The sequence below is a fragment of the Boleophthalmus pectinirostris genome, unplaced genomic scaffold (assembly GCF_026225935.1).
Source record: "Boleophthalmus pectinirostris isolate CB_2022bp ecotype Guang Dong unplaced genomic scaffold, ASM2622593v1 HiC_scaffold_1, whole genome shotgun sequence".
NCBI classification, from domain to species: domain Eukaryota; kingdom Metazoa; phylum Chordata; class Actinopteri; order Gobiiformes; family Gobiidae; genus Boleophthalmus; species Boleophthalmus pectinirostris.
Window position 1 is genome coordinate 37,392,268 of NW_026570970.1, and position 17,054 is coordinate 37,409,321.

Sequence of the window (17,054 nt, forward strand, 5' to 3'; positions counted from 1 at the left end):
GATAACGATATGTCCTGTCAATCATCATATCATCTTCGCTCTTACTTTATTTACTTGTACATAGGGGTGGGCGATATCTATATTATATTATATTATATATTATATATATTATATTATATTATATATTAAGATATTTTTTTTAATACGATATGGATTCTGACATATCGTATATATCAATATAATGCTTATATTCAATTCTGATTTCGCCGTGTCGCTTATTTGCCTTCTCTGTGCTCGCTCTCGCCACCCCCACCTCCCTGATTTTGTTCGCTTGTGTCTCATTCACTCCTCACTACCGCAGTGAATGCCCAAAGTTGGTACCAGTGAAAAGCTTCTAGCACCACGAACCTTTTCCACACAGCACATCCTCTGTCACAGAGAGAACAGTCATATTCCACTGAGTCATGTCCTTTAGTCCGAAAGAAGCTGAACCACATCAGGGGCACAATCAGCACTCTTTTTATGCAAATGAGCCATGCACTTTTAAGTTTTGTTTTGTAAAACATAAACACATGTGCGCAAAGCTGAATTAAACACATTATAATCTCAAACGGGCTGATGTGGCTCAAGAGTCGTTATGCTTTATACGTTGTAAAGTTTAGTCATGTAAAGTTTATTTATGCAGAAGATTTTAATTAATAATCTGCTGCAGTGTAATTTGTACGAAGAAAATGTAATGATTAAAAATAAATAAACTTCATAAGAACAGCTTTTGGAGTTGAAAAGTCTCTTGACGTATAATACTGACATATAATAGAATTCTCTGATTGAGTTCAGCTTGGCTAGAGGGCGTGGCTCCATCCTCCATACAAATTATGTTTATTAATTTAATGTCACACAGTGTCCATGCTTTGTTCAGTTTCATCTGTCACTCAGGGTATTAGTTGGGTGTGATGCATTCTCAGATTATGAATTTACTCAGGACAAAAGACTAAACGGCCACAGCCCATTCAAACCTCAAACTTATAAAAGATCCAGGTGCATCTCCAAACTACAAGTAATATAAAAGCAAACACAGAAGGAACTACAGAGAGATCAACATGAAGGGACAGATATTGTTTTTTCTGGCTCTAACACTGACTTTCTGCAGCTCAGGTAATATTTATTATACCCTTTAAGTCTTTATTGTTGTTGCTGTTGTTGTTATGATTTACATTATGTTAGAGTTTATTTGACTTTTCAATAGACAATGATTAACAGTTCACATTATCCAGTATGAATTGTGTGGACAGGCCAATCTCCACAACCAGCATACTGCTGTGTACTTGGTACAAGTATTAATAGAAACATCATATGGAATCATGCCATATTAAAAGGGATGAACATTTGTGTTTCTTACTTTGTACTTTCTGGTATCATTAACTAGTTTTTCAAAATGATGGGTCATTTTTTGGAAAATGCATAAATAAGTTAATTAGGGTCAGTCCATATGAAATCAGCTGCCCTCCCCTCCCATCTCAGATTTGGCTGAAAATGTTTCCAAAAAAATTCTAAAATCACCAAATGAAAGAATCTCAAATTTTAGCTCAAACCCTTGAGTCTTTCCTGAGTTATGGCCCGTTGAAATTTTGGGGCCATGCTCACTAATTCAGAAACCTTAATTTATAAGCATGTTTGAAAGATCATAACTTCATAAAAAATAGAGCTAGGAAGCTGACAATTTGTATTATTGTAGATTCGTGATCATAGATTCTGAATCTGTTGTCGAATATTGGGTATCTTTATTAAGGGGGGCACTGTGGGCCCCCAAAATCTCACATTTGGTTGCTGTTGATTTTTTATTTTTATTTTTTTTTTTCAAATTTTGAGGTCCAAGACCTATCTACTCCAAGCAGATATTTACAAATTAACAGTTTAAGCTGAATATTTGAGAGAAGGAGCATTTCTAACAACAATCTCACACTTTTCTGAGCTTTCATGTGGATGGTGTAGAGTCTCAAATATGGTCACAGACCAAATGTGATCTTTTTGGCCCCTTCTTTGGACCCTCGGTTCCCCATGTGGGCACAGTTAAATGCTGATCAAATTTTTACCAGAGAAACTTTGGCATATTCTGATTAGTTTAAAGTAATACAAACATCTACTATTAACTAGTGCTGTCATGCGATAAAAAAAAAAGAGAGATTAATTAATTATGATCTGTAATTAATTAATCAAATTAATCTCTTTTTATTCTCACCTAAAAATTGCTGAGAAAAGCCTTCAATTTGAGGTATTTTCATTTAAATTCATTATTACATCATTGTGGCAGATCAAAAGACTGATATAGAACTAAAAAGTGACTTTATAAAGTCATTTATTGTTTAACAAACTTTAACAGATGCAGTCACTTACATTCCACAGTATCATCCTTATTATTACTATTACTAATCTGCAGTGTTGGGAAGGTTACTTTTAAAATGTATTCCCCTACAGATTACAGATTACATATCCCAAAATGTAGTTTGTAACTTAATCCATGTAATTACTTAAAGTGAGTAATGTAATTTGAATACTTTGGATTACTTGATATTGTCATGCTTTTTAAAACTACATGAATGTAGCAACTGCATCCTGCAAATGTCGTTCTTGTTTGTTCTCTTCAAATTGTCTGTTGAGCCCAAGTCTCCATGAATAAGAAACTGTTTGCTGTAAAGTAGCAAAGACGAGGAAATCTGAACATAATAACTTTTGTCTACTTAAAGACAATAAAAAGTCCAGTCTTTCCTTAACCATATTAAAAATATTATTGATAGAGAAATGCTTTATATATGAGATCACTGGTTTTAGTCCTGGTTTTAGTCCTGGTTTAGACCTGCTTTAGTCCTACTTTAGTCCTAGTTTAGTCCTGGTTTTAGTGCTGGTGTTAGTTCTGGTTTAGTCCTGGTTTAGACCTGGTTTTAGTTCTGGTTTTAGTTCTGGTTTAGTCCTGGTTTAGTCCTGGTTTAGACCTGGTTTAATCCTGGTTTAGTCCTGGACTGGGTTAGTCCCGGTTTTAGTCTTGGTGTTAGTTCTGGTTTAGAGGTGCACAGGAGGAAGCGTGTTTTACTCAGCGTACACAAGAAAACGTACGCGGCGCACGGGAGGACAGCGGTGTCCGCGCAGTAACTACTGAAGAAAACGTGGTCCGCGCGTTCTCAGGTTAATGATTTGTGTGTGTTTGTGTGTGTTTGTGTGTGTGTTTGTGTGTGTTTGTGTGTTTGTGTGTGTGTCCCCTCATGTGGCAGGTCACTATAGGACAGTAGTGCAGACATCATGAGCCTATGCAGGTTGTTTTCACCAGTGACATTTAAGTTGTAGTTGATTTTATATTTGTTATTTTCTTTTATATTTCACGTCGGGAGAAGAATTTCCAAGACACGAATGTGTTTTTACCTGTGCACTGCTGCCTCTGTTCTACTGGCTCTTCCACCTCGTCCATTGTGCGACTGACGCTGCCAACGTTAACATGACGTTTACATCGCTCTTACTGCGCGTGTTTTGTGTGGGTTTCCGGCAATGAGTGGAATTACAGAAATAAAAAAATGTATAAATGTGTTTTTTGTGTGTGTGTGTGTTGTTGTCCCAACAACACATAAAAACAGATTTTATAATAAAGCAACTCGCAGACAGACACCATAAAGTTAGAGAATAAAAATGAGATTAACGCGATTAAAAAACATAATGCGCTAAATATGACTGTAATTAATTAATCGCAATTAACGCAATAATTTGACACCCCTACCATTAAATTCCTTCATTTCACACGGAATTTTTGAAAATGAGCTCTCACAGGTCATTTTCGGTGGAGCTTAGATACTTTTCCACCTGCTAGAAAGGTTTGTATTGTTAGATCAGAGGTTTTAATCACTACCCTCCAAATGATTGAGCCAGAGAGAGAGTAGCACCGAAGGAGAGGAACAACAGGATGTGACACAACTGACACCGGAACTTAAAGGAAGTTTCCCAGTCACAATAAAGTTGTAACCAGAAGTGACGCTAATTTACTTGGATTACACTTGCTTTTAATTTTCTTTCTGTTCCAGGAAGCTAAAGACTTACAGACGTGTTATAACAGGGAACATTACTTATGCATGTAAGAGAGAAGCATCACTGTGTTATTGTAAATTATTTGTGTTGTGTTTCAACAGGTTCTGCAATCAAGTGTAGCATTTGTTCAGACCTCACTGATCCAACATGCAAAAAAGCATCAGTGAAGGACTGTGCAGCAACAGACACCATGTGCTTTGTATCAACAACAGAAAGTAAAAAAAAAAAAAAATTCTTTCTTTGAAATGACATATGTTTTGGATAATTTACAAACTTTTATTCCTTTTCAGTTACTCAGGGTGGAACTACTACTACCAGAATAATAAAGAAATGTGCAGAGTCCTCACTGTGTCCAGTTGCAGACACACAGACATACTCCTTAAACACTGGATCTGGTCAAGTGTTTGCACAAGTCAAATGTTGTAATGAATCAACCAATTGCAACAAAGAGACCACATCACGTGAGTACAGTTCATTTGTAAAAAAATAAATAAATAAATAAACGTCAAGTCAACAAACATTAAATCTGTAGAATCAAAGAAAATAAAGAGTTTATGGTTAAAGTTGTACTGATGTACTGGTGTGTATTACAGCGCCGACCGCCCCTGGACAAAACTCCCTGCGATGTCTGACCTGTGATCCTCTGACAGGCCGATGCAATACTTCTATACAATGTAACGCACTGGAGACAAACTGCTTCATAACAACAGGTTTGTCTTAAATCAGTGGAATACACTTGTTATTTACAGACACATTCTATATTGATTTGCTTCTTGTGAGCTCATAAATAACATGTTTAAAATAATGAAAGTAAAACCTCAGCCTGAAGGATTTCACAAACAAGATAAACATTTCTCCCCGGAGAGACTCAGACAGACACAAAGAGAAACTTTTAGTAAGTTTTGTTGAATGAGTTGGCTTTGGCACTCAGACGTGACGTTTAGGAGTCTTCACCCTGGGGCCTGGACACTGTAGAAGCAGTGATGTAGATGGGAGTGAAGTCAGGTCTTTCAGGCTGAATTTACACCAGCTCAATTTCAACTCAAACTTCTGATTATCTCTTATTATTATGATTACTACAACTGTTCTGATTTTTCAGCAACAACAACTTCATCATCGATCCCAGTCCACGGCTGTGCCTCACCAAACACATGCTCCAACTCTGTTCTGAACAAACTTCTACCTGAACTGTCCCCTTATGAAACTGTGACTGGACCAAGCTCCTGCTGTAAAACTGAGGATTGTAACAAATTAACAACTACAACTACTCCTGCACCAACTACAGCTACTCCTGCACAAACTACAACGACTCTTGCACCAAATACAACTACTCTTGGACAAAATACAACCACTCCAACTACAACTTCTACACCAGGTAATATTTATTATACCCTTTAAGTCTTTATTGTTGTTGCTATTGTTGTTATGATTTACATTATGTTAGAGTTTATTTGACTTTTCAATAGACAATGATTAACAGTTCACATTATCCAGTATGAATTGTGTGGACAGGCCAATCTCCACAACCAGCATACTGCTGTGTACTTGGTACAAGTATTAATAGAAACATCATATGGAATCATGCCATATTAAAAGGGATGAACATTTGTGTTTCTTACTTTGTACTTTCTGGTATCATTAACTAGTTTTTCAAAATGATGGGTCATTTTTTGGAAAATGCATAAATAAGTTAATTAGGGTCAGTCCATATGAAATCAGCTGCCCTCCCCTCCCATCTCAGATTTGGCTGAAAATGTTTCCAAAAAATTCTAAAAATCACCAAATGAAAGAATCTCAAATTTTAGCTCAAACCCTTGAGTCTTTCCTGAGTTATGGCCTGTTGAAATTTTGGGGCCATGCTCACTAATTCAGAAACCTTAATTTATAAAGCATGTTTGAAAGATCATAACTTCATAAAAAATAGAGCTAGGAAGCTGACAATTTGTATTATTGTAGATTCGTGATCATAGATTCTGAATCTGTTGTCGAATATTGGGTATCTTTATTAAGGGGGGCACTGTGGGCCCCCAAAATCTCACATTTGGTTGCTGTTGATTTTTTATTTTTATTTTTTTCAAATTTTGAGGTCCAAGATCTATCTACTCCAAGCAGATATTTACAAATTAACAGTTTAAGCTGAATATTTGAGAGAAGGAGCATTTCTAACAACAATCTCACACTTTTCTGAGCTTTCATGTGGATGGTGTAGAGTCTCAAATATGGTCACAGACCAAATGTGATCTTTTTGGCCCCTTCTTTGGACCCTCGGTTCCCCATGTGGGCACAGTTAAATGCTGATCAAATTTTTACCAGAGAAACTTTGGCATATTCTGATTAGTTTAAAGTAATACAAACATCTACTATTAACTAGTGCTGTCATGCGATAAAAAAAAAAAAGAGAGATTAATTAATTATGATCTGTAATTAATTAATCAAATTAATCTCTTTTTATTCTCACCTAAAAATTGCTGAGAAAAGCCTTCAATTTGAGGTATTTTCATTTAAATTCATTATTACATCATTGTGGCAGATCAAAAGACTGATATAGAACTAAAAAAGTGACTTTATAAAGTCATTTATTGTTTAACAAACTTTAACAGATGCAGTCACTTACATTCCACAGTATCATCCTTATTATTACTATTACTAATCTGCAGTGTTGGAAGGTTACTTTTTAAAATGTATTCCCCTACAGATTACAGATTACATATCCCAAAATGTAGTTTGTAACTTAATCCATGTAATTACTTAAAGTGAGTAATGTAATTTGAATACTTTGGATTACTTGATATTGTCATGCTTTTTAAAACTACATGAATGTAGCAACTGCATCCTGCAAATGTCGTTCTTGTTTGTTCTCTTCAAATTGTCTGTTGAGCCCAAGTCTCCATGAATAAGAAACTGTTTGCTGTAAAGTAGCAAAGACGAGGAAATCTGAACATAATAACTTTTGTCTACTTAAAGACAATAAAAAGTCCAGTCTTTCCTTAACCATATTAAAAATATTATTGATAGAGAAATGCTTTATATATGAGATCACTGGTTTTAGTCCTGGTTTTAGTCCTGGTTTAGACCTGCTTTAGTCCTACTTTAGTCCTAGTTTAGTCCTGGTTTTAGTGCTGGTGTTAGTTCTGGTTTAGTCCTGGTTTAGACCTGGTTTAGACCTGGTTTTAGTTCTGGTTTTAGTTCTGGTTTAGTCCTGGTTTAATCCTGGTTTAGACCTGGTTTAATCCTGGTTTAGTCCTGGACTGGGTTAGTCCCGGTTTTAGTCTTGGTGTTAGTTTCTGGTTTAGAGGTGCACAGGAGGAAGCGTGTTTTACTCAGCGTACACAAGAAAAACGTACGCGGCGCACGGGAGGACAGCGGTGTCCGCGCAGTAACTACTGAAGAAAACGTGGTCCGCGCGTTCTCAGGTTAATGATTTGTGTGTGTTTGTGTGTGTTGTGTGTGTTGTGTGTGTGTTTGTGTGTGTTTGTGTGTGTGTCCCCTCATGTGGCAGGTCACTATAGGACAGTAGTGCAGACATCATGAGCCTATGCAGGTTGTTTTCACCAGTGACATTTAAGTTGTAGTTGATTTTATATTTGTTNCTTTATTCAGAAACTAGAGGACTATTGAAATAAGTAAAGTATCAGAATGTAGGAAGAGTTACACTCCAACAGGTCAAGTTAAACCTGTGATATTCTTTCAAGTTGTGACAAAAATTTTAAAAACTCATGCGGTAAGGAGGGAATGAAATATGCAGCACTTTTTGGGCAATAATCCAAACAGTGATACTCTTGTTCTCACTTCCATATCCTTAACAAACTGGTTTGAATATTTGCTTCATATAGTTTTCTACCATATGGTACAAGATTAGGTTGAAAAACCTTACTTTTTGACTCATGAGATTTTTTATGAAGAAAGGTCATGGTAACGGAGGGAAATAACGGAGGAAAATTGTACAAACAAGTAGAAGGTGCAGGATTTTACATTCATTTGTCGCTTTTTTCCTTCCAAAAATTTAATATACTTCAAAATGAAAGGAAACTATTTCTATAAAATATGTCAGTCCTTCCAAGCAAATTTTATCATTTTAATACTTTTTTTTTTTTTTTTTTTTTATCATGAACCTTCATCAACAGTTCAAGATGGATAACACAAGATATGATGAATACACCATTTATGACATGATTTGCAGGTCTTTGAAATTTGGGAAATATTTTTGTTCCATGTTTCATACATGGTCTGTTTAAAACATATGGAACTTTAGAACCAAAAATGGAACAGAAAAAAGGTCAACAGTTTCATAAACTAGAGTACATATGTATCTGTTCAATACATTTTTAGATCAGATGCATTAACTTGAATTTTTGGCCTTGTTGTTTACTTCTGCTTGACCAGACCCATTAGTAAGTTTTGTTGAATGAGTTGGCTTTGGCACTCAGACGTGTCGTTTAGGAGTCTTCACCCTGGGGCCTGGACACTGTAGAAGCAGTGATGTAGATGGGAGTGAAGTCAGGTCTTTCAGGCTGAATTTACACCAGCTCAATTTCAACTCAAACTTCTGATTATCTGTTTATTATTATGATTACTACAACTGTTCTGATTTTTCAGCAAACACACTTCATCGATCCCAGTCCACGGCTGTGCCTCACCAAACACTGTCCAACTCTGTTCTGAACAAACTTCTACCTGAACTGTCCCCTTATGAAACTGTACTGGACCAAGCTCCTGCTGTAAAACTGATGATTGTAACAAACTAAACAACTACACTACTACTACTACTACACAACTACAACTACTACTACAACTACAACACTACTACACTACAACTACACACTACCCCAACTACAACTACAGGTAATATTTATTATACCTTTAAGGATTTATTGTTGTTGCTATTGTTGTTATGATTTACATTATGTTAGAGTTTATTTGACTTTTCAATAGACAATGTTTAACTATTCACATTATCCAGTATGAATTGTGTGGACAGGCCAATCTCCACAACCAGCATACTGCTGTGTACTTGGTACAAGTATTAATAGAAACATCATATGGAATCATGCCATATTAAAAGGGATGAACATTTGTGTTTCTTACTTTGTATCTTCTGGTATCATTTACTTGTTTTTCAAAATGATGGGTCATTTTTGGGAAATGCATAAATCTGTTCATTATGAATTATGTTTCTTTAGAATACTTGACTCTTCTTGTAGTATGAATGTATTTGTGTGTTTTACCAGGACAGTTAAAGACTTACAGACGTGTTATAACAGGGAACATTATTTATGCACTTAAGAGAGAAGCATCAGTGTTTTATTATAAATGATTTGTGTTGTGTTTCAACAGGTTCTACAATCAGGTGTAGTGTTTGTTCAGACCTCACTGATCCAACATGTTCTAAAATAAATGCACCCGCCTGTCCAGACGCAAACATGTGCTTTGTATCAACAACACAAAGTAAAATTTCATCCTAAAATTCATTCATATTTTCTTTCTATGAAATGGGTATTTTACAAACTTTTATTCCTTTACAGTTACTCAGGGTGGAACTACTACTACCAGAATAATAAAGAAATGTGCAGACTCCTCGCTGTGTCCAGTTGCAGACACACAGACATACTCCTTAAACACTGGATTTGGTCAAGTGTTTGCACAAGCCACCTGTTGTAACAAAACAAACTGCAACAAAAATACCCCACCACGTGAGTACACTTCATTTGTTTAAAAAAGACAACAATGGTAAGAGGATAAGAGTCAAATCAACAAACAGTACATTTGTGGAATCAAAGAAAACAAAGAGTTAAAGTTAAAGATGTACTGATGTAGTGGTGTGTGTGGCAGTGCCATCGCCCCCTGGACCTGATTCCCTGGGATGCCCAACCTGTGATCCTCTGACAGGCAGATGTGATGCTTCTGTACGATGTAATGTACTGGAGACCAGCTGCTTCATAACAACAGGTTTGTCTTAAATCAGTGGAATACACTTGTTATTTACAGACACATTCTATATTGATTTGCTTCTTGTGAGCTCATAAATAACATAAATAACATGTTTAAAATAATGAAAGTGGAAATTCAGCCTGAAGGATTTCAAAAACAAGATAAACATCTCAGCTAAAACTTATGATGAGCTTTTCTTACTACAGCTGTTTTGATTTTTCAGCAACAACACCTTCATCGACCATCGTCCAGGGCTGTGCTTCACCAAACACGTGCTCCAACTCTGTTCTGAACACACTTCTACCTGAACTGTCCCCGATCGAAACTGTGACTGGACCAAGCTCCTGCTGTACAAGTGATGTTTAACTTCTTGTTTGTAACAGACTAATCACTGCCCTGACAAATCTGTAAATAAACTGTCAACTCCATTTGTAAGAAACAAATCAATACATTTTATAAAAGTGTATATAAATAAAATCTGGACAAATGGATTCCTGTCATTTGTATTTGATGATTACATTGTACAGAGAGCACAGAGTTGGATGCTGAGTGCATGAAGTGAATGGATTTGAAATAGAGGACACAGATGAAAACTCCATCATGAAGAGTGCTTTGTTTTGCAGCAGCAGAGTCCAGGGCAGCTGAGCAGGACTTTTCTGTGAGCACATCTCTCCCAGACCTGCTTTACATGTGCACAGGCCACACACAGAACTGTCCCATCCTTCTGCAGTGACACCAGGGCTTTAGGTCAGCTTCAGAGGGAACCTGATCATGATCAACCTGAAATGACAAAAGATGACACGCATAAAGTATTTGTCATTTGATCAAATCGGTGAACACGGCAGGAGAGAGAACAGATCAGTTGGTCAGCGATCTATAGGCTCATTTCTCCATACAACTTATAACCCTTTTGAGCCCCCAACTTTCCCCAACAACTAAACTAAACAAGCACTAGAAGAAGCCATCGCTAAATTGAACAAAATAATTGTAATCTCTGAGTTCTCATCAGTTTTGCTCTCCCTGCATAGAACCTTCACTCATTTCTGACGTCCATCATGGTGCAACCACGTGATCAGGTGATGTCGGTGCAAAGGGTCAATAACAGACAAAATGGCCCCACAAGTCCCAAACAATCTCCCATATGATTGTGTATTTGGTTATGTACTCTCTGCAGAGACAGTAGGGTGGTCTGCTTTAGTTTGTTCACTTCAAACTTATCTTAAATTTAGGGATGTCCAGATCACATTTTTTTTCTCCCGAGTCCGAGTCCTTTGATTTTGAGTATCTGCCAATACCGAGTCCCGATCCGATACTTCTATAAGACATTATAAAATGAACAAAGAGCAAAGAATGAGATCCAGGATGTGTGGGGAGATCAGATTGTGTTTATTTCAATGTGTAGTATTTGGGCTGAACTTGGTGTGAAAAATCAAATGTCCAAAACTATAATTTTATTATTAACTTTTCTAACCCTGAACCATCATTGTTGAAAATCTTTACTTTCACCACAGTCTGATCTTGGAATGTGTAACTTAGTAAACTTAATGAACTGAACAAAACAGGAACCAGACCAGAATCAGACCTGAGACTCGACTCTGCGAGAAGTGGGTCAAAATATCTGTTGACCAGAGCAGAAGTCTCCCTCAAAAAGTTGTGAAACAAAATATAAAGTTAAGGTACCATCATTTTTGTCCAGGCCAGTTTCATTATTTTGTTTTTTTCTAATAAATCTGTTGAACCACAGGTGAAAAACAATGTTTGTTTTTTGTTGGACAATTTTCAGTAAAGCCCCGGGGAAGACCCAGGACACGCTGGAGGGACTATGTCTCTGGGCTGGCCTGGTAACGCCTTGGGGTCCCCCCGGAGGAGCTGGAGGACATGTTCATAGTTGTAATGTGAGCTATGTCATAAAACCCCCCACTCAACTAACTCACATTCCACACACAAGGCCCACCATTGGTCGGTTTTTCCCGCTTATCTTAAGATTTAAGACAAGGAAAACAGACCTCACCCCAGTTTCGCAGTTCCCCAGTTCTGACCAGTTCGTTCAGATCTCAGTTCAGTAGAAGATCGCAGAAGCAGTTCAGCTCAGAATGGTCAAGATGTAGTAGAGCCGAACAGGGGGACAACGCCCCACTTCTCCCTCTGTTCAAAGCTGTGCCCGTCGCTTGACGTGTTTTTATTTGAATACCTGTAGCTGATCTGATTCGAAAGTGAAGCTTTCATATTTTTTGCAAATTTTAAGATTTGCATTTCTGCAGACATAGTCTTTTTGATTGATTAGCCCTAATCTGTGACCCGCGCTGTTAGACCTCACAGACACTGAAACGTGTCCTCCAATCCTCTGGAACAGAGGAGAGCGTCCCTCAGCCTGACGCCGACTGAGCCTGGAACATTGATCAGATCACGTGGCCTTCATCCGTTTCATTGTGTTTGATTCTTCAGAACCGACATCCTGAGAAACTCAAACCTTCATTGGACCCAACAGGACCACATGGTGACTGGACAGCTCCACGCTTCCTGGGTTGTATGTGCACTAACACAGAATGACTCGCTTCATCAATTTAGACTCAACACAGAACTTTAGATAACTCTTAAAGTTGTGCCTGATCTCACATCTCTTGACAACAGTTTAGAGCGACCTACACTCATTTGCATATTTGATATTTAAATGTTTCTGTTTAACTTGGTCAATAAATATTCATAAACCACAGTTTGCTTTGGTGAATAGTGATGTTATTTCCAGTCATGTCATTCAAAAGATGCAGGTCACTGATATGGACAAGAATTTACGAACCTTCAGATCAGTTGTTTAATTAATTATTAATTAATTAACATAGGTAATTGATTAAATTGGATTTGTAATATTTCTCAACATTTGTTGAGTGGTGCCCCCAAATTTACTTCTAGTCAGAGCTAAACACTCACAAAGGCCATGTGAGTGCTACTTTAACTTCGAACTCCTAAATTCCAATTTGTAACATCAATTACCCCCCTACATCTAATGGTATCATGCTGTGAGCCCATGTAGATTTCAAACTACATGTTTTGGTGCCAGCGTGAGGCCAGATGTAGTCACACTACACAAGTAACAGGCAGTATTACTCTTACACTGTGCCTCTTTTGTGCACTGTGCACACAGCGCCTCCTCACATTACTTATGAAATAAGTTATTACATTATTGGCATCAGGTTATTACGTTACTGGTTCAGACATTTTTTTACATTATTGGTAAGTTATTACATTATTGGCTTTGTTACATTAAAAGTATTATGTTATTGGCCATTATTACTTTATCGGCTGCTACAGGGTGGCAGTGTTTCCTGCAAAGCTTTATAGTTAGGGCAGTCTCGCCTTGACAATTGTCCCCCAGGTCTTGACTATGTTCCTATGAACCACATGAATCCTTGCAAAACATTGTGCACCAGTCCTCCCTTTCGCCTTTCACTAGCACTGGAATATTCCACAGTATGGCATTAAACAGCTCTAAGTTTTATTGAAAAACATGTGGTTTTAAAGCCCAAAAATCCATAGAATAACAACATTGTGACTGTGAGCGGGGTCGCCTCTCCATAAATCTGACCTGTAACTTGGTCTGGTTTGGTCTCCATGAAGATAGAAAGGTTTAATTCCATACTGTGAAACATTCCAGACAACAGTAACAATTCTGAACTACTTCAGGCCCAAGTAAATTATACACAAATAAAATTGTACAAGTTGAAAGAATATATTGTTGTTGATGCTTTTTGAGGCATAAGTTTAGACTAAACATGAACTACAAATCCTTATGTTTGACAAAATGGAGATTTAAACAGGACTGTCCACCTTTTCTGTGAGCCTAAATTGTTTGCTTAATAACTCTACACATGATCTTTGTGAAGGTGCAACCTGACGTTCTCCAGCAGATGGCGCCACTGCTCTGGGTGAGGCACTGGTTTTTCCTCTTGACAATTAACATGGATCTATTAAAATAAGAGTTAGGATTAGAGGTGTCATATATTCAACACAACAATAACAATTTTGAACCAAGTAATATGAGATTTAACCTTGTGTGTATGAGTCTGTCAAAAACTGACCCACATTTGGACATCAATACAAGGATCAAAAACACAACTGCAATCTGTGGAAATGATGGTTTAAAAATTCTTATCTTGTCCACGTTTTAGACCAGATCAGCCCAAAAGAGACCACACGGTCTCCATAAAAGTGAAAGTTTAGAATCTAGCCCACATTTGGACCAAAACTAAAGTCATTAGAATCCTCAGCATATTCAGACCTTGAGATGATTCGACTTAGACAGACTTTACTGAGCCACAAGGGAAATTACTTGGACAGTAGCTCACAGATCACAATACACTAAAATAACAAAGAGTAAAACATATTATTATATAAATGTATTTGTATAAGAGAAAATACAATTGAGAAATAAGTAAAAAAAAAAAAAAGTCATAAGGAAAACATTGCAAAAAAGCGACGCCCAAATGGGTTTCTTTTGACGAGGTCGGGCAGTGAGGGGAAGACTTAGACGGCAGATAATATTTGGGCAACTTTCAACAAGTTTGGACGGTTTTTATTTTCACACCAATCAACACGATACACAATAACACAGGAACCATATGAGACTGTCACTCCTGTCCAGTCCATATATGGTCCAGTTTTATGTGGATACATGTGGATAAATGAGTGGACGTCTGCTACATTCAGACCTCCCGGTGTTCAGCTGTTGCACAGATTGAGTGTGTACACATGTACATCAATAACCCGGTTATGATTGGGTTTTTTGAGTATCCCGGTTTCTTGATGGTGCATGTAGATGCAGTAACCGGTTTCAGTATCCCGGTTATTAGAAAACCGGTTTACTGTAGCTGGTTTATTCCGATAATAAACGGGATACTGGTGCATGTATACGCAGTATCCCAGTTACTGCAACATAAAGTTGAGTGTGCATGCGTCCAAAAGACACTTTCCAGTCTTTTCACCACAACAGTAGCGACATAAATAAATTGACCAACATAAATAAAGTGACCAAACGAGTGAAATGAATGTAAAATTAAGAGCTGCGCTAAATCTGCACACGTACAATCTGCACTCGTCTGACCTGCACTTGTGTGATCACTGAAAAGCTAAAACATGAACTATCTCCGATACTGTATACACATAGAACAGACTTTCCATCATCAGCACCTCTTCTGTCACAAAAAGAACACACATAATCCACTGAGTCGTGTCATTTAGTCCAAAAGAAGCTGAACCACATCAGCGGCACAAGGAGCAAACTGTTTTTATCACCGCTAACAGTTTATGCTAATGAGTCATGTGGTTTAAGTTTCATTTCTGTAAAACGTAAACAAATGTGATCAAAGCTGAATTATCTGATCAAACGGGCTGATGTGGCTCTACAGTGGTTATGGTTTATATGTTTTAAAGTTGAGTTTATTTCTGCAGAAGATTTTAATGAAGAATCTGTTGGTTTGATGTGTGCAGTGGATTGTGGGTTATCTTGTAGCTCCTTAGCTTCTTGTGCTAAAGGAGCTCACGGTTTGTATTTTTCCTGGTTTATGAAATTGATTTAAGTTAATTTTTGCACTTGCACATTTGTAAGATTATGTCAAGAAACCGGGATACTCCATTTGATCATGTACACGCAAATATGAGTAACCCGGTTTCTCAGAGCACATGTAAACGCAGTATCCTGAATACTGACATAACCGGGATATGGCTGATGACCGGGATACTGATGTGCATGTAAACACACTCACTGAGCTGTTGGATGTTTGAGTCTCAGACTCTGTGTGTGCAGCTCTTCTTGCAGTAGTCGAGGTTTTAGTCGATCATTGATGATATTCATTTTTATGTGTGATGAAAATGCTGTTCTACAATTTACCAAAGATTTTACAGAACATGTTTTCTCAATTCTGGCAATGTTTTTAAAAATCCAAACGATGGATTACATACATTTATTCAAAGATTAAATGAAATGAATCTGTGACAAAACATTGGTGGAAATCACTAAACCCAATCTGGCAACACTGAACACATCTGTAGCTAGTTTTGTATTTTTGATGTACTCAACCAAGTTAGCTAACATTTGTTTATTTGATTTTATTTATAGGTTAATCATTCCCAAAGGTTTGGACGGTGGTGAGGAGTGATGGGGTTGGACTTGGTGGAGCTACTTCCATGTGTCAGCTGTGTTGTTCAGCATATGGCAGCATGACAGTGGAAGAAAAGAAGAAATAGCTGTAACATTTAAGAAGTGCAAGTGGGCCACTCCAAGTCGAGGTCTGTGCAGGACACAATCATCAGTCCAAACATTCTGCAAGTTTAGGCTGCTTAAAGTGTTTTTATTATTGTCAAATACAATATCCAGCACAGATGATGTATGACAGGCAAACGTTCATCGTTTGTACATTTTTCTTTAAACTCATATTTGTTTATGTCTGGGCACAGGGTGACCTATATTTGACTTGGCCACAAGGGGGCAGGGTGGAGTCAAGTCCTATATGAACACACAGGTGCCAGTGTACTGGGTGTGTGGGTGACAGAACGTCCCACGGTTTTTACCTCTCTCTCTCAGGCAGGTGGTCGAGCTTTCACTATTCAACTCTTTAATATTATTGAACATCCACCCACCCCACTCCTTTCTGCTCTATAACGTAATGTACCACAACCTGGATTCTGAATTTTAGGCCTGGGTCCCCTGCACCCAGAAATGACAAAAGGTTAGGATTAAAACTGTCGCTATAGCAGGGCTCAAACAAAGAGGAGTATCAGCAGGACAAGGACATCATGTTTAACAACTTTCAACAAGATAAAAAAGAGAAATCTTCAAAAGTTCATTCTGCCCCTCCACCTTTCCCACCTCTGACTGCTGCTGAGCAAGCCCAACTCTACTACAACCTCTCCCAATACCACACAAGAGGAGCAGAACATAAAACCAGTCGCAGCATTCTATGTGCCAAAGGCCATCAAGATGGATTTACCAGAACCCCTCACCAACCTGTACGACAAGCAGGCAAAACCTAAACTTGACAGTTACAAGACTGAGCAGAATCACTATTGGAAGGCATAACTGTGACCAAAGAACAGGTACAGAAAATATTTTGTTTCAAATAACA

General features: G+C 37.6%; 1 protein-coding gene and 1 long non-coding RNA gene across 2 annotated transcripts in view; both read left to right on the top strand.

The window, feature by feature from the left end:
* The first annotated feature begins 1,024 nt into the window (after positions 1-1,024).
* Positions 1,025-17,054, top strand: part of LOC110175649 (uncharacterized) — a 32,630-nt gene continuing 16,600 nt past the window's right edge. The window contains exons 1-2 of the mRNA XM_055149540.1: positions 1,025-1,095; positions 4,110-4,223. Of these exons, the coding sequence (XP_055005515.1) occupies positions 1,041-1,095; positions 4,110-4,223 (169 nt within the window). The 5' untranslated portion in view covers positions 1,025-1,040. The remainder of the gene's footprint in view (positions 1,096-4,109; positions 4,224-17,054) is intronic.
* LOC129407685 (uncharacterized) lies at positions 9,358-10,356 on the top strand. Its single transcript, XR_008631668.1, has 4 exons — positions 9,358-9,453; positions 9,531-9,698; positions 9,838-9,954; positions 10,160-10,356. It is a non-coding gene; the product is annotated as an uncharacterized LOC129407685 (long non-coding RNA).